Source organism: Canis lupus, chromosome 26 (assembly GCF_048164855.1).
Source record: "Canis lupus baileyi chromosome 26, mCanLup2.hap1, whole genome shotgun sequence".
NCBI classification, from domain to species: domain Eukaryota; kingdom Metazoa; phylum Chordata; class Mammalia; order Carnivora; family Canidae; genus Canis; species Canis lupus.
In genome coordinates, this window is record NC_132863.1 from 40,959,482 (window position 1) to 40,982,801 (window position 23,320).

At 45.4% G+C, this 23,320-nt stretch overlaps 1 protein-coding gene across 2 annotated transcripts in view; it reads left to right on the top strand.

Moving 5' to 3' along the window:
• Positions 1-1,754: 1,754 nt before the first annotated feature.
• The window catches only part of TSHZ2 (teashirt zinc finger homeobox 2), a 443,579-nt gene continuing 422,013 nt past the window's right edge, over positions 1,755-23,320 (top strand). For both annotated transcript variants that reach the window (XM_072801458.1, XM_072801457.1), the window contains exon 1: positions 1,755-2,394. In XM_072801458.1, coding sequence (XP_072657559.1) covers positions 1,926-2,394 — 469 coding nt within the window. In that variant the 5' untranslated portion in view covers positions 1,755-1,925. The remainder of the gene's footprint in view (positions 2,395-23,320) is intronic.

The following is a 23,320-nucleotide window of genomic DNA, read 5'->3' on the forward strand; positions in this document are numbered from 1 at the left end:
CTGCCTGGAAACCATCCTCCCTCCCTCCACGGCCAGGCCTCCTACCCCATCACACATCACTTGCCCCTCTGTCTGTCTCTCCCACTGGAATGAGAGTTCCCTGAGGGCAGGGTTCCGGTTCCGCCCTGTCCCCAGCACCTAGGCAGCTGCCAGACCCACACCTGGCTCACCAATCACCTGTTGGCCGGAATCTATCTCAGCTCGAGTGCCATCTCCGGCATCGAGTCTAGAGCTAGGGCTGCCCCCTCTTCCAGACCCCATCACAGACCCTATTCTAACATCTTCATGGAGCTTATCTCTCAGAAATTACCTTGCTTATTTGCTTGCCTACTTTTCATTCATTCAACAAATATTATATACTGGGCACCTACTATATGTCCCCTTCCATTGCTGGGGCTAGCACAGTGAACGAAAGAGGCAAAATCCCGCTTATATTCTAAACAGGGCTTATATTCTAAAAAGGAACAGGGCGATAAACGAAATAGAGAACTATACATAATCTATGTACTATTGATAAGCCCAGTGGAAAAGGAGATAAAATAGAGAAACAGGCTAGGGAGTGGGGGTGAGGGGTGTGCATGTGCGCGGAAAATTTTAAGTCAGGTAGGCCTCTGGGAGAAGGTGACACTTGGGCCAAGACTGGGGATCTGAGAGTGACAGGTGTGCTCCGCCACTAGAATATAAACACTAAGAGGCCCGGGATCTTCCCTTTCGCTCTGGCCCCTGTGTCTCCAGAGCAGGCACATAGTAGGTGCTCAAGAAACACCGTTTTAAACAAAGAGAATCTGGGATTAAACTAGCCAGGAGGCAGAAGGGAGATTTCTGTTTCTCTGACCGGGGAGGAAGGAGGGAGGGGCAGGGGCGGTAAACTTGGCGTGGGGGTGGGGAGGACGTCTTCGCGGTCAGATTAGGAGACTTGGGGGATGGAGGTCACCGCTGGCTGAGACCCAAGTTCTCACCCCGTCTCATAAGTATTGCGAAGGGCCCTGGGGGGAGGGGGGGAGGCTCACCTGCTCCCCCTCCCCCCCAGCTGGCTCCCTTTGCAACTGCGGAGTTTGGTCCCCACCCGCATCCCTGCCTGTCCCCTCCCTCCGCACGCCCTTCCCGGAGGGGTGTCCCCGAGGAGGGTGGGGGGTGGGGGGCGCCCGGAGGAGCCGCGGGGCGCGCCGGGTCCCCGCCCCCAGCCCCCCGTCCCCTCCCCGGCGGGACGCTGTCCCTTTAATAGACTCCCTCTGCCTGGCGCTCTGCGGCTGGGGAGTAAATTTCTCCCTGTCATCAGGTCGCGGGGAGCGGAGGAGGAGGAGGAGTTTGTTAATGTTCAGTTTGTTCAGCGGGATCGATGTTTGCTGGCATCGCCTCGCCCTGTCTTGTGTGTGTGAGTGTGTGAGTGTGCGCGCGTGTGTGAGTGTGCGCGCGTGTGCGTGTGTGTGTGTGTGTGCGCGCGTGGGGGGGTGTGAGTGTGTGTGCGAGGAGGCGCGGGTGCGTGCGTGTGCGTGTGTGTGTGTGTGTGCGCGCGTGTGAGTGTGTGCGCGAGTGGATTCCGGATTTTCCGTCTTTCCCCCAACCCGCTCCTGTCCTCTCGCATATCACTCACAGACGGGAATCTGACAGCAGCCACAAACCTACAGTGAGTGATCTCTCTCCCCCAGCGCGAATCCGCCATAGAGACCGGCGAGGAGGAGGAGGAGGAGGAGGAGGAGGAGGAGGAGGAGGAGGAGGAGGAAGAGGAGCAGGAGGTGGAGGTGGAGGAGGAGGAGGAGGAGGAGGAGGAGGAGGAGGGAAAGAGGAGAAGGAAGAAGAAGAAAAAGAAGAAGAAGAAACCACTACCTTCCCAGGATTGCCTGTTTCTCCCCCTTCTCTTTACGCGCGCGTGTGCGTGTGGCGCGTGTGCGCCCCTCGTCCCTTCCATCCGAACGCGGTCTTGGATGTTTAATAAAGAAATCAAGTGTCTCAACAGTCACCCCAAAAAAAAAAAAAAAAAACCAAAAAAACCAAAAATCTCCAAAAAAGCAAAAAAAAAAAAAAAAAACCAAAAAGAGAGAGACAGAGAGGCGAGAGAGCGAGGGGGAGCGAGATTCCAAAACAAACAAACAAACAAACAACAAGGCAGAGCCAACCTCTACTTGCGAGCAGCCGGCGCGAGCCGCCCGTGTCCGCCGCCCGGAGAGGGGGGTCTCCTCGGGCCCGTGGTGGAGGAGTTGCAGGGGGGATCGCCGGGGGGACTGAGGCCGAGTGACGCCCCAGGAGCCGCCGGGCAGGAGGCGGAGGAGCCCCGGAGAGGCGAGAGAGCAGCGGGCCCCCGCGCGCGGCTCGGGGCTGGGCCGCCAGAAGTGGGACTGGAGCGAAGTAGAGCGATGCCAAGGAGGAAACAGCAGGCACCCAAGCGGGCGGCAGGTAAGAGAACCGGCTCCGCTCCGGGGCGGCCCCGGGGCTGCCCCGCGCGCCGAGCCCCCCGGGCGCCCCCCCAGCCGCGCGGGGAGGTCGCCCCGGGCGCCCCTCGCTGCCCCGCGGATAACCCCGTCCTCCCTCGCGCCTTCCTCCGTCTCCCGGATCCTTCCCCCTTGCAGGCTCGGGGTGGGTGGGGGGTGGGGGGGAAGCTATCCCACCAAGCCTTCCCTCCTTAAACTTTCTTTCCCTCCACCCTCTACCCCACCCCTAACTTTCTCCCAGTCTGTCTCTTGCCTCTCGGGCCAAAGTTGGGTCGAGGATTCGGGGTGCGGGGTTGGGAGCCGCTCCTCGCACCCTCGCATCCCTCCGCGTGGACAGTGCCAGTGGCTGCTGGCCTCGAGGGACCGCTGTCTCCCTCTCAGCTGGGGGTTCGGGGCGCTGGAGTGTGAGGCGTGGTGCCCCAGCCCTGGGCTGCAGGCGGGTTTTGGGGCAAGCAGTGAGAGTGTAACTTTGCTGGCCAAGGTGGAAAAAAACCACCCCAGGAAAAGGACTGACTGAACCTTTGAATGTGCTTGGAAGTGTCATCAAGACTCTTTCTCTTTAAAAAGGGGGGAAAAGGGGACCCAGTAGAACATTGAAGCAGCTCTGGATTTCCTTTGCCCAGAGAGAGTTGTAAACTTTGTAAATTGATTTGTACCTTATCCCATCTGAATCCTTCCTTACCAACCCCCCTCCCTCCCTACCCTCCACCCCCCCCCAAAAAAAAGAGAGGAACAGGTTAATGGATCAGTACAATAGACCTTCTTCTAAAGGGTTTTTTTTTTTTTTTCCTTTTGGGTTGCTTAATTGCTTTTTTAATAGTATGCTGGGGTTTTGTTTCTCGGAAGTGTAATATGAAAGTTCATTTTTCTCCTGCCAGACCCACCCACTGAAAAATCAGCTTTCCACTTGATTGCTAGTTTTGATTTGACATTTGATTGATCACCTGTCATCTCGCTGCCTTTGATCTATTCATTCTTGATATATATCAATAAATCACTCACCATGGTAACTCAGAGTGCCAGTGACGCAAGCCTTGCCCTCTAGATTCAGAGCCAGACATGCACAATTATTATCTTGTTTGGCTTTTAATGTGGGCGTTTTTATTTCTTTGTGTCCTTTAGTTGAATCGGGGCTTTAGCGAAAAGCTTAAGTTTTTTTTTTTTTTTTTTTTTTTTGCCCTGGTCTCTGTATTTACCCTCATGCTTTAGGCAGCATCAGTTAGGGATGGAGTTCTGCAGACCCAACAACACGTTTCCTTTCTGCTGTAACATGAGCGAAACATTGAGAGAGAAGTTCCGTGGAACACTTTGGTAAACTTTGTAAAGCCACCCTTAGAACAAATCCAAAGTTAGCTGCAGATCTGGGCAAAGTGGGTGTTTGTGTCTGAACATGCTGGACCACCAAGCTCATCCTCCATCATGGCCTGATTCCAGCCTGAATGGCAGTCCATGTGCTTTGAAATATCCACAATTATCTTCCCTTCAGAGCGCAGAATTGCTTCCGTAGCCATGCGTAGATCGGTTCAGATTGCATGAGGAAATATCATTTATAAAGCTCTGATTTGTGTGTTTTCCAACTGTTTCCCTAAAAGCAAAATAATTAAAATATTTTCAGTGCCGTGTGTATTTGGAACTTGCCTCGTCAGTGAGGTGCTCTTTTTTCAACTCCGGCTACCTCTTTTGAAAACAATTTCTCCCTCCCTCCCCTGTCCCTGTCTGCATTTAACTCACTTTTTTTTTTTTTTTTTAAACTTGGATTGTTTTGCAAACTGACAGTGTTGGGGCGTGCACTGGCCTTCTGGACCCAGGAAAAGTGAGCGTGCTCCTTCTAGTTCTGGCAACCCAAGTTTCCGTATAGCTAGATTATTAGAGATAACGTCCTTATTGTCCCAAAAGAGAACCCTGGGCAACAGTCCAGCAAGAAGTGATACTGCCCTGAAAATTACTCTTCCTCTCCGCCACCCCCCCCCCCCCTTGTTGTTCCGGTAAAGGCCATCAACAACTAGGCAGTAATTTAAATTACCAGAATGACTGGACATGTCTCCTTTGGTAAGCTCATTATAAAAAGTGCATTGCTCAGAATTGCACTACTTTGATTATAATTATCCTCTGATCAATGAGGATCCAGGTGTACGTAACATAATGCTGTATCACATTATTTAAATTAGATCCTTTTCATTAAGCTGGTATCTATTGGAACTGGCTTGTCTCTTTAGCGTGTGTGTGTGTGTTAGAAAGTTGTGACTGCAGTTTCAGTTTTCTGGCCTATTGAATGCCTACTGTCTTTCTATGTTTGTTTTCATGGCTTTATTATTTTCACTGAAAAAAAGGGGAAACCCTTGTGGAGCTGAAAGGGAACGATTCATTTTGTACATAATGAGGCCCCTCTTGCAGTATTTATTTGCTCACATATTAATAAAACGGGTATTTTTTTTTTTCAATGCAAGGTTTCTTTCCTCCAAAGTCATCGATGCTGTACTCTGTTTTAGCTGAGGTGGTGGTTCACAAGTAAAGTTAGCCACTTTAGGATTCTTGAGCCAGTTGACACTGTAAGGAAAAGAACAAGGTGGGCTCTAGGATTGTGGCCATACTAACTTTTATCGCTGCCTGAAATTAAACACAATGCACAACTGTAAGTAATTACTCCCATGGACTGATGCTGAAAGCTTGATTTCTAGCTTGATTAATGAATAATGTAAGATAGAAAAAGCCTGTGAGTGAATCAGAGCTGAGACTCTTTCCCAAGAACTGTTCGAGGCAATCTGATTCCTTTGCATTATGAGTTTTAAGTTCCATGTTTCAAGGAAGCAGTTACAGAACTTTCTAATAAAGCAGGTATGATGGAGATAGAATGAACCAGCTGGTATTAGAAGTGATGAGAATTTTTGGTCTTTATTTGTTATGTTCCCCCCACTCCACGCCACCCCACCCCACCTCCCCCTTTAAGGAGCAGGGATGTGAGGTAGGCAGTTCTCTTTAAGGAAACAGCTAAGTCAGAACATTTCCCTCTGAAATGTCATTCTTCCTGGCTCTCTACAGCTATGCTATTCCACCATACTATTACTTCGGGCAAGAAAAAAAAAAAAGTTCAGAAAACAGCCTATAGTACCCCAGGGGTTTGTGTAGGTGCGAGTGTGTGTGTGCTCGCTCGCTTGGCCCTATATTTCACTCCCGACTAAAATGCATCCACTCTTACCTGAGAATATTGCAGGAGGTTCTTTCAGCATCCCTCTCCCCCTATCCATTTTTAGGGCAGATAGAGAAGATGGCAGAAAGGTAAAATAAAACCGAGCAGTGTTTTGATTTGTTTGTATTTTGCAGGCTGCAGAGTAGTTAAAAATTTAAAATTGCAGACTTACACTGCAAACCCTTCTATTTTCTACAATCTGTCACAGCCTCTGTACACAGACATGTGTAACACATATATTTTCTTTTACCACCCTGAACTATTGTTTTTATATAACGCCAGCCAAGTGTAATAGAATGCAAGATCTTTGGGGCTTGCGAATATCGAACGTATACAGAAGTTACAGGCTTCTGCTTCTGCCAACCCAAAGAGATTAAAGGCTTCCTTCTTGTTGACTCTTGGAAGCTATCTTGATAATCCAGATCTGAGGAAAAGTCTTGCAGGGAAGAACAGCTCCCTCAATTTATTTTGTTTATTTAATATGGAGATGAATAATGCAGATTTTGTTTTCATGAATGTCCTTGTGTGGCAGTAAACATTAGACTATTAGCAATCATTACTTAAAAGTTGCAATTTGCACCTTAATGGCATAGTTTATTTACATGGGAAGCATATTCAGCAGGGACGGTTCTGAATCCTGCAATGGAGCAGAGTTGACCCCAGCGATCTCCTTTTCAGCCTCCTGGGAGCGGTGCCTGGGGGAACCGGGGAGGTCTCAGCGATCTCTACCAGCAGGGTGGGGAGGGGGGCAGGCAGCCCAGGGAGGAAGTTTACCTTTAATTTACTGGCAAGTGGGATGGGATTCGAGGGAATAGGAATCGGGGTGGAGTCGGGACCCTGGCACTCTCACTTTGTTTAAACATACTTCAGAGAGACAAGTTCACATCTTGAAGATTCAAATACCGCGTGCTGTCGCCCCCATTCACTTACCCAAACGGTAGGGTTTTAACAGATGAACGGAAAAAATAAGCACACACAGCTCACCCCCCCCCCTCCCACCCCACAGGGGCTCAGCAGCATGAACTGTTCTGGCTCTTCTTGTTATTTAAGGCAGATCCCTGGAAAAGGAAGGACAGGTCCCCCGGAATCGCATCCTGCACAGAGCGCTTTGGATGGAAATTGATTACTTAAGTGGGCCCTTCCCCACTCGCTTCCTGATTTCCTTCTCCCTTCTCTCACCTCACCCTTAAAGACCCAGATTGAATGGGACATCTCAAAAGCCCATTTGTTTTAGGCATTTATTGATTTCATTTTTAATCTGCCATATCAGGACACAATACATTAGCTCTAATCAGCAGATTGCAAGTGACAGGGAGTTCTAGTGGAAGGTAGGTAAAGGAGAGGGGCCACTGAGAAACTTCTGTACCATGACAATCTGCTTGAGGCTTGGGGGTTGGAGATGGGAGGCTACTTTTGAGGAGGGTGGAAACATCCCTCAGAACTACTGTGCACTGATTTTTCTCCCACTCACCTCGATTCCACGTTTGGGAAACCTTCGCACCCAACAAATACCTCCTAGGCATCTCTAGCAGATCTGTCCCTGGAAGCATCTTGCCTTTTGTCACATTCTCCAACAGAGGCTTATGCTTTCATTTCATCCCAGGTGACTTCTCACGCATTTCTCCAACTGGATAATACCTGGGTTGATCTGTTTATCTTCCCAGTGGCTTGGGGATTGTACTCTCAGTTGAGCAGGTTTTAAAGGGGCACTGAGCTTGGCATTATTTAAGGCCGTTTGCAACGATACACTCCTGCTCATCACTGCAGCTCAGCTTAGGAAAATCAGGCAGGAAGAAAACCTGTTCATGTTTGTGCTGGGTCTGTAATTAGCTGACACGAGTTAAATGACCAGAGTAGATCTTCCCCTTCCGTCACTGTATGCGTACCATCAATTTTATTTAGGTATGTCATGGTCTGGGAAGACTCAGCCACTATTTCAAAGACGTGCCTGCGTCCACCCAAGTTCCCTTTAAAAAGCACAGAATTGCCTAACAAATTCTATATTAAGACCAGGCATACACAGAGTATCATTTTCGTTTGATGCAAAGTCAGTTGGAAATACATTAACAGAGAGTCTTGCATCGCTTCCCTGAAGCAGTGCTTTTTCATTACATATTTAATTACAATCAAATTGAGCGACTTTTATAAAAAAAAATTACGGTGGTATTAAAAGAAGCTTGGCACACAAATAATTTTATTGCTTTGCAAGTTGAGAATGCGGTTATATTTTTATTTACTTGGGAGAAATTTATTTTCATTTTCTAATGTGACAAATACAGAATATATTTTCCTGTCATCTGTATCAGGGAGATCTCAGCCTCTTGCCTCCTTAGAGCCCGTGCATCATGGAAGAGGTTTTTATATCCCTTTTTCAGTAATTTGTAGCAATTTATATTTTTTTTATCATTTTAAGTTTTGTAAATTCCATTTAAAGTTAGAAATTCTCCTGTTCCTTAGGATGACCTTTGGTGAGCAGCTCTTTGATTATAAATGAGCTTAGTCATTCGAACCACATAAGAAATAAACTCGTTGAGAGGGTTTGCTTGATTGCCTGGATATCGCAGTAAGAAAAAAACACCATGTATTTACGGGCTCTCTTACATAAACTGATTTTTACTGGATTTAGCATTTTCTTCCTTTTTTTTTTTTTTTTTTTTTGGTCTGTGCTACTGACCTTTCAGTCACTTGTTTTAGGTGAAGGGGCTAGGGACAGCATTGAAAAGGAGCGGCGAGAGATGCTGCTGGTCTTCAAGACATGATAATAAAAAATTAGATACTTTAGAGCCCAGATATCCACTTTGGGACTCTCTCTGCAAACTCAGGAAAGTGCCTTTGTAAACATATGGTTTGGCATCTAACTGGGATGCTGGTCTGGAGTGTCCACAGCAGTGTGACTGCTATTTCTGCAGAGAAACCATCATGAGGGTATAGGAGTTAGGTCCCCTCTGAGGACACTGCATCCACAGACACAGAGAAAAAGCTTCTGGGATGAAAGTTGGAATTGCTGATATATTTGTTTCCAAAGCAAACTCCGTGGCTGAAGTGATAAAATAGTTGGGAGAGATTTGGAAGTCATTAAAGTGGTTCCGTAGAATTGTTGATTGTTGCCTCTCTGAATCTTTTGCATTTCCTCTGCAGAGAAAGATGTCCTCTGGGCATCCTCCAATACTTCGCAATGCCAAAGCAATGGCTAAAATTGTTGAAAATTTTAGAAATTAAGATTCAGGAGACACGACCAGATAATCCTCTTATTAATATATCAGCATTATTTTGCTTAACAACAGGGAGATGCATAGTGCAAAAGTTTTGGAGGTAATGAATTTAGAGAAATTACACAGAAAGAAAAATACCTGGATCATATTTGAAAGCATTTGTCTGGGATTTTTCTCGTTAAGTAAGGGTGCTCTTTCCATCTGTGTTATTTAAAACAAAAACAGAACCACAACAGCTTCAGTATCATCATACCTACTACCCAGCCTGAAACAGGATCTAATAAAGTTCTCTCTGGATGTACAAAAGACACAGGACATCGTATACACATCCCTCGTAACGAAATAGCTTTAGGAAACCCAAAGTGGGCATGCAAACTAAAAGTAGACTCTCAGTAGGCTCTCTGTTACAGCTAGCTCAGGGTTCAAGATGAAAAACTTTGTTCGGCAGGGTGAGAGGAAGATAGCACTGCATTTTAACTACACATCTCCCCTTGGCACATGAGAGGCAGCGGAGCAGGGAAGATTTTTAAGGAGCTTTTTAGCTCTTTTGCATCCGTCTCCAAAGACTAATTTAATTGAAAAGCTGTAGTGTCCATTTATGCTAAAGGAAAAACCTCGTGTTTCCATAAAGCTGCTAGACGCCAAGGTGGGTTAAAAAAAAAACAAAAAAACAAAAAAAAGGCAGTGTTCTGCAGTTTCTGTTAGTACAAAAATTAAGATCACTGGTCTTAATTAGTTGAGTGCTTTCAGAACTGAATGAATACTCTGAAATCACCCCAGAGCTTTCTTCTTAAAGCTACATCTAAGTCATTTCTATGGAAATTACACAGTTTAGATACTAAGGTGGGCAGAACATGGTTATTGTTTTTAATGAAAATAGTTACAAAGGGCAGAAGGAGATAAAAACAGTTGTCAGCGGCCATTCTGTTTGTAATGAATTTGGAAAAAAAACTTCCCTAACGCCTTCCTGCATCGTGAAAAAATCCATGAAATCTGATGACCGTGGACGATGAGAAAAGGAAGCAGAAGGTCAAGGTGTTCTATAGGGGAGAAGGGACTTGTGTAAGCCAGAGCAATGGTATATAGATATTTCTATATAAACTGCAAAGGGCTTACTTTAAATCACTTGAATTTATCAGATTCTTAGAATTTTCCAATAATTTAGAAGCCTCTTTCTCATACCCCAAGGGAGATATGAATAGCTTCTGGGCCAAGATGATGCTGTAGAGAAGAGGTAAATCTACTCTAGGCGTTCAGTACCATTTGGTACAGAAGAAATGCCAAAATGAAAAGCTATAAGCGTGTTTTATATCAGAGTTGCCTTCGGCTAGTTTCCTTTATTAGAAAGTTGAGTACATGGCTTTGTGCTTCTTTTTGTTTTTCCTCCTGAGATTAGGTTTGAGATTGTGGATGGAGCCCTAGAACAGGAGAAAGTGACTTGGGTTCTGGTTATAGTTTTGCCCATCCTGGTAACGTGGCCCTGGGCAAGCTCCAGAGAGAAACCTTGCCAGGGGTAAGAATGTGAGCTCAGGAGTCAGAACAACCCAAGTTCAAGTCCCTAGGTCTACTGCTTTTCTTTGCCTTGTCGACTTGGGCAAGCTTCTGGAATCTCTAACTGCCCCCCACCCCCCGCCACATTCTAACCTACAAGATAGGGGTAATCAGAGTTCTTCTTAAGGCCCAGGTTTTTAAAAGGATTGTGTGAGCCCAGGACTGAGAAAGTGCATGGAAACTACTAGGGGTCAGACCTGACAGTGCTAGTGTGTCTTTACCCTGAATAGCCAGACCATGAAAAATTTATACGAGAAGGGAAATGAGCAAGCTAGCAATCATCATGGGGTTAGGGGGTTGGGGCTTGAAAGAAATCAGACTTGGGTGCATTTTGGTTTCCAAACTGGAAATACCGTCACCAAATAGTGTTTTAGCCTCTTCTGAGGCTGACTCATACTGGGCTGGTTGGAGCCCTGCACCAGCTCAAAAAAATGTTTCTTTCCCCAAAGATAGTAATTATAGCACCAGCAGCAACAACTATAAGGACAACAGTAATAACCATAACTGCAACTATGTAAGTGTTTATTATATATCAGGCACTTTTCCAAGTGCTTCATATATTCCCATTATTTAAACAGCAATTATTTCTTGAGTTCCTACTATGTGCCAGGTTCCGTTCTGGCCACCCGCATCCTGTGGGAGGAGTGGTCAGTGGGAAGAATATGATCCCTGGTCATCTTACCTTCCAGGAGGGGGAAGCTAGAGAGCATACAGGTAAATTAGCAAAGAAAAAAAAAAAAGAAGAGAGAATTTGCAGAAAGAAAAAAAGCCCCACGATGACAGTGGTTTCATAAATGCAAAAGTTGAGGAGTGGGAGTTTGGCACTGCGAGTGTGGATGGTCAGGGGAGATTGTCCCGGAGGGGACATCTGAGCCACGTTTTATCCTTATAACATTCCTATGCATTCGATGCTAGTGTAATCCCTATTTTACTGATGGGGATCTGAGAAACCTGCAGAGCAACTTGTTCAAGGTCATGCAGTGGCCACGCTGGGTTTTAAACTCTCTGCTTCCAAAGCCTATACCCTTAATCTATTGTGATATTTTATCTAGAATAGCTATAGTGATTTGCCAAGGAAGGACCCAGCTCCTATTATTCTTTCCCTGCATCTGTTGCCATGTCTAAGCCTGCGGGGAGGGTATTCAGAGCAGTACAGAGGGCACTGCCTTTAGTGGCATCTCCACCTAGAATCTAGTCCTCTCCCGGATATGAGGTCGGTCCTTTCGTTCGTGTGTGTGTGTGTGTGTGTGTGCAAGTGCATTTAACGCACCCATTCATTCATTCAACAGATATACACTGTTCACCTACCATCTGCTAGGCATTGAGCTAGGTCGGTGCTGGGATAACACAGCAGGAAACGTCCCTGCCCTCACACAGCTAGTATTCTTGTGAGTAAGACCAGAAAGCTGGGAAACAAATGCATTGATATATTAAATAGTTCTAACTGCATGTCATAAAAATAAATCAGAGTTAATGGAGTAAAGAGGGATGGGAGGATGGCCTTTTTTATAGAGAGTGGTCAGGACTGATATTTCCCAGGTGCCAACATTAGATCAGACCTGAACAAAAAGTGAGGAGCTGATAACCAAGCACACATCTAGGAGAAACCTTCCAAGCGGTAAGCGTGTAAGGCCTGACAGGTGTGTCTGAGGAATCTGTGAGAGAGCAGGTTAAGGTTGGGGAGGGGCTGATAAGCAAGGCAGGGGAGGTGGGCAGGGGCCAGATCATGTGTGTGTGTGTGTGTGTGTGTGTGTGTGTGTGGCCTTCTCGTTGTGGCTCTCAGTGGGATGGGATGGAGAGTTTCCAGAAGGGAAGTGATGTCATCTGTCTGGGTGATCTGTAGACCATTTCCTAGTCAGTATTTCAAAGGAAGTAGTGGATTTGGGTCTGTTTGCCCAACAGGCCCCTCAGTGATGGTGAGTAGGATGCTTGGAAAGAGGGAGGTGGCATATGGAGATAAAAACACAAGCCCCCCCAAAACAAAACAAAACAAAACAAAACAAAACAACTCACAAGCCCAGCCATCGTGGAAGGATTGCCTGGTGCAGGGTGAACCGTATCGGTGAGGCTGTCGAAAAGCAAATGTTAAGAAGCCAAGCGAATCTGGGATCCAGTCTTGGTTCTTCCCTACTTAACTGGCCAGCAGTGTTTTAAGGGGTGCTCTTTAAATGCCGTGTCCTCATCTGTCAAGTGTGCACAGGATAGCACTCACCTCCCACGGTGGTCGCAACAATTGGATAATATGATGTAGAGACCATCCTTGGCACAGTCCCTGGCACGCACGGGGGATCTTTGTCACAAACGCATGTTTTTCTTCTCCTTCCTGTAGTTTTTTTTTTTTTTTTTTCTGTAGAGATTCCAGGAAAAAAAAAATCTAGGCACTCGAATTAGTCCTTGGTACCTATTAGGCACTAAATAAATATTTCTTGATGAATGAATAAATGAGGCTGTAAATAAATGAATAAATACTTTAATTAGCGTATTGCTTTGTATACTAATTAATTACTTTTGAGTAGAAGGATCTCTCTTACACATCTAAAAATTTTTGGCAGACCTCCGTACCGATCATCATCCTAACTGCACTTTGAATATTTATCGATTTAAAAAATACTAATGACAAGAAGACTGCGATTTCAGTAATAAACTCGCATTATGTTCATCATGATATCACCTGCCTTCACGTGAAGAGCAGTGATTTCACCTTTTTTTTTTCTGCAGTAACTGTTATTTAGCCATCTTACAGACAGCGCTTACTGATAGTATGAGTTAGTAGACTTCCTCCTTAAGCCAAGACCCCCCAGAGGGAGTGTCCCTGATGTCGGTGAAGGGGCCTGGCCCGGGATCCTCATTTCTGAGCCCTGAGCTTGACCTCTCCTGCTCTCCAGGTGCCTGCAGCCTCCAGATGCTCCTGGCCTCCCAGGGGTTGGCAACTCACCCTCCCCTCCCTCGAACCTGTGCTCATCCCCTCGGGCCCAAGGCAGCAAAGCTTAGGGGTTGTTAAGCTAATAGGAGAAGGCTACAGACTGTTTCCTGGTAACCCTTCTCCACTTTGTAATTGTCACCTTCAGATGAGTGTCTGGGAGAGGGGTGAAGGGAGGCGGGCTGGTGCCTGTTAAGGTCCATCTCAGGACAAAGGGATTTGGGATGGCAGCGAGCATTTGGGAGCTTTTGCTGTCTGCCTTGGGTTCTTTCTTTAAGCAGTGTTACTGAAAGTCTGCTGTGCAGAGGGACTGGGGAAGGTGCTGGAGCTAGAGCTTTGAGCCAAGGTGACAAAGAGCCTGCCTTCTGGAAGCTTCCATGTAGTGTGGCAGACAGGTCACAGACCAGGAAGCAGGTGCATATGTCACATCATGCCAGCGTGTCGTATGTGCCAGGGAGAGACTGAAAAGGAGGGCAGGGGGGCAAGGCAGGAGGGGAGGGTGCACCGTCTTGGATGAGAAGCCAGGAAAGGCTTCTGGGGAAGTGACTTGCACCTGGGTTCTGAGTGGAGTGGCAGAGAGGGAAGTACACCCATGCTCACCCAGGAGGCAGCTGCAGGCATGGAGTAAGTGGGGGTTGGCAGGCAGAGAGGAGGCCAGGGTGCTGGAACCTCACCGGGAGTAGGCACCCGCCAAGCCTCCAGGACCCAGGAACTCGAGAGCCCTGGAGGGTGAGGGAGCAGGGGAGACAGGATCTGACTTCGGTTTTTACAGCATCCTTCTGGGTGTCATGTGATATATGAGGGACCAAGGCTGCATGCAGGTGGACCAAGGAGGCTCCAGTAGGGTCAAAAGCTGGTGATGACTTGGACCTGACCGAGGGTGGGGGAGGTGGCACGCTCAGTCCAAAGTTGGACGACAAGATGTGTGGAGAATGGCAGGTGGCTGTGGCATATACCGAGTCGTGTGTCTGAGACACCGGCCTGTGTTTATCCTGCTAATTCTAATTCCCTCGTTCCGGCGTTTATTTCTCTCCTCTGGTTTTACGCAAGGTTCTTACTGAAAATTGTCAGTTTATCATTCTCTGAGCCAGAGTGGAAGCAAGAAAAGTGTTGGAAGGTGCATTTATTCTAGAATTGACTGTAGAGGGGGAAAGGCCACCCTTCAAAGCACTTTTCACGGAGTCCTGGGATCGCCCTCACCCATCTCCGCACACCCACCAGACACCGCAGCATCAGGGCAAGGCGGTGACCCTGGGGTCAGACAGGGGTCGATTTCTCTCCAATGGGTCACTTCCTCACTGTATGACCTTAGGCACTTCGACCTCCCAGACTTCCAATTTTCTCATTAGCAAAATAGACCTAATAGGAGGACTCATCTCATTGGGTTTTTACAAGGATTCATGGGGATAAGTCAGATGAGGGGTTAGCACAGTGCCTGGTACAAGGTGAGTGGTTAATACGTTTTAGCCATTTCAGGAACAAGCTAATAAACCTCTCCTGCCTCGATTTCCTTATTGGTATAAAGTAGAGCTAATAAACAGTCCCTCTTGGGTTGTTGGGAGGAGCAAAGCCTGAATTCCTACAAAACACTAACAACTAACAATGCTTCGTACACAGTAAACACTCAATACATGATAAAATTTAAGATTAGGACCACGACTCTGAGCTCATGACCATGAAGGGATCTTATGTCTTACCTGCTTTCTGTCTACAAAGGCCAATAAATGTGACTTGATAGAATGAATGTTGGTGCCATGGTTATTAGGAGTCAGAGTGAGGAAACCTAAGAAGACAAAGGCGCATCTCTGCGAGGGGGGCCAAGACCACTGACACGTACCGTGATCTCCTCCAGGGGACACTCCTTATGGCCATCTCCTCTGCCCAGGCCTGTGAGAGCTTTATGCAGTGTCTTAATGAGGAAAGCAAGCCCATCTCTGAATGATTTTTAAGCCAGAGTGGCCCCATTATAGACTGCCATGCCACTGGTGGCACACGGTTGTGGGTAGCACCAAGTCCTGCGCAAGTACAAACGATGTCCCTTTTCCAACACCATTTCAACCCCTCTGATTTAACTTTTTAAAGATATTTATTATTTATTTATTTACATACTTACTTATTCATGAGAGACACAGAGAGAGAGAGAGAGAGAGAGGCAGAGACACAGGCAGAGGGAGAAGCAGGCTCCCTGCAGGGAGCCCAATGTGGGACTTGATCCCGGAACTCCAGGATCATGCCCTGGGCTGAAGGCAGGTGCTTAACCACTGAGCCACCCAGGCATCCCTCAACCCCTCTGATTTAATCAAGAAGAGAGTCTGATTTGGTGTGAGCCTGCCTTAAACACCTATCTCATGCTTGTTTATCAGAAAGAGTAGACCTCAAATTCAGAGACTTTTTCAAGTAACAGTACCCAGTGAAAAATAAAATAACCCATGGATTTTCATTTTCTGATCATTTGTGGCAAATGATGCTGGTTTTCCCTGACTGTGTTGATGTAATCTTCATTTTAAAATATGACTGTGTAGGTAAATAAAAGAGGAAATCATTGTAAGGGGCTATATAAAGAAAGCAATAGTTGGGGGGAGGTTTCATATAAAGGGTTTGGGGGGAAAGCAATAGTGTTGTACAAAGCATGAGGATGGGGCAGAATGACTTACTAAGGGGGACACCGCAGGGGCCCGGAACCAGGCAGGGCAAGGGATTCGTGGACCAGCTGTGAGCAGAGGCTGCCAAGTCACACTTGGGTCAGATGAACACCAGAAAATGGAGGCTTTCTTTGAAACTTCAAAAAACTTTGAAAACCAGAAGGAACTTCCCGTCCCAGGGTATCGGAGAGAAACTCTGCAGAGTCTTTATGGGCAGAGGAAATTTTGCAGACATGGAGGGATTGGGAAGAATGTTCTGGTTTGGCATTTGGATCAGAGCAGTGGTTCTCAGCCTTCAGTTGGTATCCTCATCATTTGGAGAACTTGTGAAAATGCAACCTCGCAGATTCCCAGGCCAGTGCCTGGCAGTTCTGATTCCATAGGATGGGGTTGGGGCCAGTGAATCTGCATTGGAAGCACCCACCATGGCTTTGAATTATGGGTCATACGAGGAAAATCTCAGTTCTCTCCTTTGTTCATCTCGTCGTCATCCTCCTCCTCTTCCTCCAACAACAACAACAACAACAATTCCTCCTCCTCCTCTTCCTTCTCCTTCTCCCCCTTCTTCTTCTTCTCCTTCCCCTTCTCCTTCCCCTTCTCTTTCTCTTTCTCCTTCTTTTTCTTCTTCTCTCCCAATTCCAAATGCCAAAACATTTAAAAGATTATTTGAGGTGATCCATATCCACTTTGTGCTTTTAGCCAACAGAAAAAAGTATAAGTACTCTCTCCTTCCACTCTCCCTCTCTTGTGGCAATTGCCTGTTTTTAGAAATGGTGGGACCATTTTCCCTAATGCATTTCAACAGGGAAATGCATCCATTTACGCACTTGTCTACCTCGTCATAGCACCACACATCAGAGCCCAGAGCATCCCTCAGTGAAGGAGAAAGACAAGCAACCTGGCAAATATCTCACAGGGGCTCCGGCTGTTTGGGAGTTGGCTGGCACCCTGGAGACCAAGGTCAAGAGACAAGAAGGAAACAAAAGGAATGTCCCAGAGCCTTATCTTTTTTATTTCTTACATTCTCTTCAATTCCAGAAACTTTACAGGATGGGAGGGCAGAAAGCCTGGCTTTATTCTTTGGCACCCCCTCTACCTTCTTGTTCTCTGTTTCATACTTTCTCCTACTTTCTTCAGAACTAGCTCTTTTCCCCAAGCCTTTCTTTTTTCCTTTCCTTATTTCTCCCAGTAATGAAATTTCTAAGGCCTTTCTGTCTAGCATCTGTGCTTCCATGGGTGAGTGGGATCAAAATGATGGTGACGATGAGGAAGATGATGCTGATCACGATTGTCCTTGTCATAATGGCTACCTTTTGTTGACCTGCATGACACTACACCAGAAAGTCTACCCTCCCTAGTTAACATTCACAGACATTGATCCCATACAGGTTGTGTACATAAAGTCTCTCTCCACAACATCCTGAAAGCCAGATAGGATTACTATTGACCCATTGAAGAGATAAGGGAATTAAGTTTGGGAAATTGCAAATAGCTTGAAGGTCACACAGGCTTTCAAATAAGATATCGAAACCCGGCCCTGCCTACCACAGTCGTACTCAGGCAACGTGTTTTGTTGCTTCTCACAATATTTAATGCTTAACGGAGAGAGTCACATAAATAAGCATCCATAGGTATGTGTGGACTAAGGGCATGAAGTGAAAGTTAGTGTTTCCTCCAGGTTGAAGTGAGTCCATTGTGGCAAAGAAAAAAATAAAGAGAACCCTCCTGCTTCTCTAAGTCCAAAAAACACCATCTTGAAAAGTTGAGCCTCTGAAGATTAAAAGAATATATAGGATTTTGCAACCTTTTGAGCTTTCCACAATGGCATTTTCCTCAGTCCATTCCTGTTTTATTAAACAGAAGTAGGAAAAAACATGAAAACTGTGAGCACAGTCCATCTGGGGTGTCTCAGTAAGCAATCGTGCTCACCCGCTTTCTACAGCATCCTTGCGGATATGTCCCAAAGTCAGACACTGCTCATCTGTTCCCTATAAATCTCTTGTAGGCTCCATGAGTCTTCCTGGCCATCAGAAATATGGAACACATGCCATGACGCTGCCCTGTTATTTATTTTAGCAAATGAAAAGCTACCCTCACAGATTTCCTTTTTAGCGCTCTTCACAATATTTATAGTCAAAGTCTCTAAAGGTGTTTCTTACTTCTAAGTGTTTAATTATAGGTGACATTTAAGTGATTACTCTGAACAATATGAAAAAAAAGATGATCGTAAAATTGAAGGAGTTGTATCTCAGAGGGAGAATGTTGCTTACAACAGAAGTCGTGATAGCATCTTTGTCGGGGGTGGGGAGGACCCCTAACAGTTCTTTTTAGTTGTTGTTGGTTGCAGGTTTTGTGGTGGTACTTTGTTTTAAGTTTTGAATGTGGGTGGCATTTTGAAACAAACCTCAGTAATAATACAGTTTGGCAAACTGCCTAGCTATCTGATTTGAGGTTATTTTATTGAGTAATGGACTGAAATTATCATCTTATTGTCTTTAACATAAATATTTTCTTTATTAGTGTTGGATGGGGGGAGAGTCAATCCTATGGGATAGACGAGAGAGCTGTCAATAAGATGAACTTATTTCACTTGATCAGGGAATTTCAGATATAAAGGAATTAAACTTTATAGATGAAACTCTATCATCTTTGAACGCCAGTCTTAAAATCTCTGTGCCTCACTTCTGTAAATAGGAATGAAAGAGAACAATCACTTCCAAGCACCATTATGAGGATTTAAAAAGGAGATACTTATTAAGTACTTAGAACAGTGCTCCATGCATAATAAGTGCTCAGCAAATATTATTATTTCTCCCACCTTACTCTCTCCCCAGAGACAAGCCCTATTCAGACTTGTTGTGTATATCCTCCATTATTTATAATTTTACCTGCATATATAGGTAGCTAGGGGCATTATTATCTTTCTGTACATGTTTAATATTTTTATGTAAATATTTCACATAGTTTTGCATGTTGATTTTTTTTGACTCTATATGTAGGCTCTATCCAAGTATGTAGGTAAGCAGCTGGAGGAAAAGAAAGAAGGAGAGAGAAATGATAGAATAAAAAAATATAGTAAATTCTGGGGATCCCCGGGTGGCGCAGCGGTTTGGCGCCTGCCTTTGGCCCGGGGCGCGATCCTGGAGACCCGGGATCGAGTCCCACGTCAGGCTCCCGGTGCGTGGAGCCTGCTTCTCCCTCTGCCTGTGTCTCTGCCTCTCTCTCTCTCTCTGTGACTATCATAAATAAATAAAAATTTTAAAAAATATATAGTAAATTCTTTTTCATATGCTTTATAATATTCCACCATAAGAATGATTATTTTTGCTCATTTATCAACTCCTCTGTTAATAGACATTTAGCATATTTTCAAGTTTTCATTATTACTCACAATCCTGTACTGAGTATTCCTGGGAATTTTTACAATTGCCACATAAATAATTTAAGTCGAGACAATCAGTTGTGAGTATTTTACTGCATTTAGCAAGAAAATCAGTTGAGAAGAGTAAACATAATGGAAACAGCTAATATTTCTTACTTTTAATATTCTTGGTGTCTTTACTAAAATACACACTTCTCTTACCAAAAAAAAAATGTAACTGGCTCATTTGCACCTAGTAGGCGTTTGTGAAATGTCTGCTTGAAGTAAGTAAACTGAGTAGGTAAAATATGTCAGTAATCCCAATAATGAGTGAGGCTCGGCCATCAACATGGCTTGAATCCCAAGTACTTCAAGAAAATGGTCATCAGCCACCTTGAGGTGGAGTGGGCAACAGAGAGAAGCAACAGAAAAGCATGAATATCGTCAAAGAAATTGCATTTGTCCTCAGAGTCTGTGATGGATGGAGCTTCAGAGTCGGACAACCATTGCCCTACGGATCCTGGAGCCCGGGAGGTGTTAAACATGAGTGGGTTGGGTTAGGAGAGGAAGGGCCCTTGGATTTTGTTTAGGAATATTACAAGTTGACCTGTACCAGTGGTCACCTCTGCAGTTCTGCATGTTAGGCAGTTAAACTGACATTTACTGCAGTTTAGCAAACGTGTTGAGGCAAGCTGCTAGGTCCTGGGGTGGAAATATTAATAAGATAGGACCTGGGGATTTGGAGGGTCCACGTAGTTCCAGATGGTTTTCACAACGGAGATCAGCATCGTCCTCAGAATGTGTGCCTGTGTTTTGTGACTGTTTTATTCTGGGGTTGAATTATGACTTGTGTGTGTGTTGTAGATGTTCACATACGGCTGGACTCGGTATCGTTGTGAGTGTTAGTGCGTGTGTATCTGGGAGTGAGGCGAGAGTGTAGAAAGTCCTTGTTATGCGTGAGTTGGTGTTAGTGGTATGCATAGTCCATGCATATGCTCACACTGAGGCTAACCTACTAGTGAAATCACCACCAGGCTCTTCAGAACTTTCCCCGGGAGCATGAAGGCAGCATCACGGTGTGTTTCCCCAGGGGTACCTCTGTGGCACTGCCCTGAGGGAGAAGGAAACCGAACCATGGTTACACCTCTGTTCCCTGCACTGGAGAATTAGCGCTGGATGGGAAAGGCCTCAGTAGCAGATGATACGGGAAGATGGACCCTACACTGCTGCAGTTTCCATCTCGTTGTCTGTATTTCATCATGTCAGGCGTTGATCCCTCAAATCGTGGGGACCATTTCATTTGCTGTACCTGGAACACAGTAGGTGTTTCTGCTGAATACATGAGTGCGTGAACAGGTGAGTGACTAGAGAGTTAGCCAAGGTTCCTGGAGCCTTTGCAATATTTAGCTACCCGGATGATTTATGCCCCCGGGGTTGAATCTAGTAGGTTCTTAGGAGAAGTTGAACGAAGAAATGGATGCACACGCATTGCACATGTGAACATTTGCTTATCTCTGAAGCAGGCTCGAAATCATAAGAAAACAGTTCCCTGGCGGGGTTTTTATTCTTCCTCTGTTGGTCCCGAGGGAGCACCTTGTCTGCTGTCCCTTTGGTTTAATTATTGTTCTTTGAGATCAGCACGACAGCCCTTCTGTTTACTGTCAAACTGCAGCCACAAATGGGGTTGGCGGGGGGTGGGATGGAAGCTCTCCGGTCCAGGTGTGGGCACCTCCCCAAAGACACCATCCTTTTACGGAGGCAAGAGGAAGGTGGAAAAGTCAGGGATAGGAGTTTTAAAACTTGCCAAACACATAAACCAACAACGCTGCGTTGCTGTTTCCATAAATGTTTAATAAGTTTTATCATCTTGTGACGAAGGTTAAACAAATGTGAGTCCTTTGAGGAATTATTTACTGGAAGCAAAGTTATGGCACCAACATCTGTGTTTCCAATCACTTAGATGAGGAATAGATCAAATAAATCACGGAGTAAGTTTCACAGAGTAACTTCTGTGTTATTATCTCTGGAGAACAATGTAAGTAACTCCTTTCGGTGCCCTCTCTTTTGGAACTTGGACTTTTCTTTCGTTGTGAGGTTTCTTTTTCTTTTCTTTTCTTTTTTTTTTTTTTATTCATTCCATGATCTTCAAAGACTCTGTCTTCCATTTTTTTTTTTTTTTTTTTTAGAAAGTTGCCATCAAAACATCCACAACAGAAGTACTTAAAAATTTCTCTCAGGGAATCTGGCTATTTCGGCCAACATTCTCATTTGGGAATGGGCTCACCATTCCAATATATAACATCCATATAATTTAACCTCGTAAATTTCTTTTTTTCACAATGATGTAATGGGGGGACTGACCTGGAGTTTGTAAATGTTCCCTGCTCACTGCATTCCCCCGGGCAACATAACATTCTAGACAGTGTTTTATGTGCCCTGATTAAAATATAACGTATTCTTGCATTTCCTGTGGACTGAGCTGTGAGTACGCTAAGCAGAATATTTAAGGAACACGGAGATGTTTTCAACTGTTTAACAATGCACGGTGTGGGGTGGGTGTTTTTGGTTGGGTTGGTTGTTTTTTTTTTTTTTTTAAAAAAAAAAAAAACAATGATCTGATTTTCATTTTAAACCATAGTCCCCTGGGCACCGACTCCACAAGAAAAGTTTTCTGCTCTGGTTTAACTTTTGAGTGGGCCACTGCACTCCGATAAACAAACAGGAATACTTGTTTGTGACTCCGGTCTGAGTTCTGGAGCACGTACTTTGAACCGCTCCCCAGCCATAGGGAAGGACGCGGAGAAGTTAGAGGCGAGTCCTCCCAGATAGAACAGTAGCGATGGAAACTTACAACATTTTTGTATGAAAAGAAAAAAAAAATTCATTGAAACAAGGGGGGAGGCTTCCTATAGTTCTTGCCTCTTGGAAGCAGCTGTGACAAATAAACCACTCAGCAAAACCATTTACGGATTGAGATGTTTTAATTTTCTATGGGAGGAACACAATAAAAATAAAGGGTAGTTCTTGCTTCCAGAAGAGCAAAGGAGAACTTGTGGGGTGAAGGCCTGAGCGTGAGACTTTGCTGGGTGGACATGGATGCTGCCTGTAGATTCTCCAGGGCCTGGACCTCATTCTGGGAATAACATGAGGCAGGGAGGGCTGGTTGGATCACACGGGTTCGTGGAAGATAAATTCGTGAAAGGAGTGTATGTATTTGAGAGTCATTCTTTTCTTTTTAAAATATTTTATGGTTTGAGAGAGAGAGAGGGAGACAGCACATGAGCAGAGGGGAGAGGCATAGGGAGAGGGAGAAGCAGACTTCCTGCTGAGCAGGGAGCCTGATGCAGGACTTGATTTCAGGGCCCCGGGATCATGACCTGAGATGAAAGCAGATGCTTGACTGAGCCACCAGGTGCTCCGAGAGTCATTCTTTTCTTAACTTAGCAGATACTTATTAATTTCTATTGTTTTCCAGGCCCTGTGCTGTGTGCTGGGGCTACAACCATAACTAAGGCATATCCCCTGTCTTCACAGGTTAGTGATAGAGTGCCTAGAGCAAAACCAGGGAGTGTTAGCTGGATGGATGGATGCATGCATGGGTGCATGGGTGGGTGGGTGGATGGATAGATGGATGGCTGGATGAAGACGATCGATGACTCACTAGGAACTCAAACTCATTTCTGTTTGTACATGTGCTTGTTTCTGGGTCTATTTGTTGATCTGTCGAGATGTCATCCTAGGGAGCCCCCAACACTTCCATCGGATAGTTCCCTGGTCTCTTCCAATGAACCATTCCTGAGCACAGGTCCCTTCTTACCTGTATCCCCTCAACCCTGCTCAGCTCTTAGGGCAATAACTTGCTTTAAAGGTTTTTGGATTTGCCTCTGGCTGGCCACGCTGGGTCTTTTTCACTGTTTACCGTAGCTTTCCTCTGTTTTGTGCCCTGAAAAATCATAATCAGACTTATTAATATTTACCGAGAGTGTACTCCATGCCAGGCACGGCCCCAGGTGCTTTA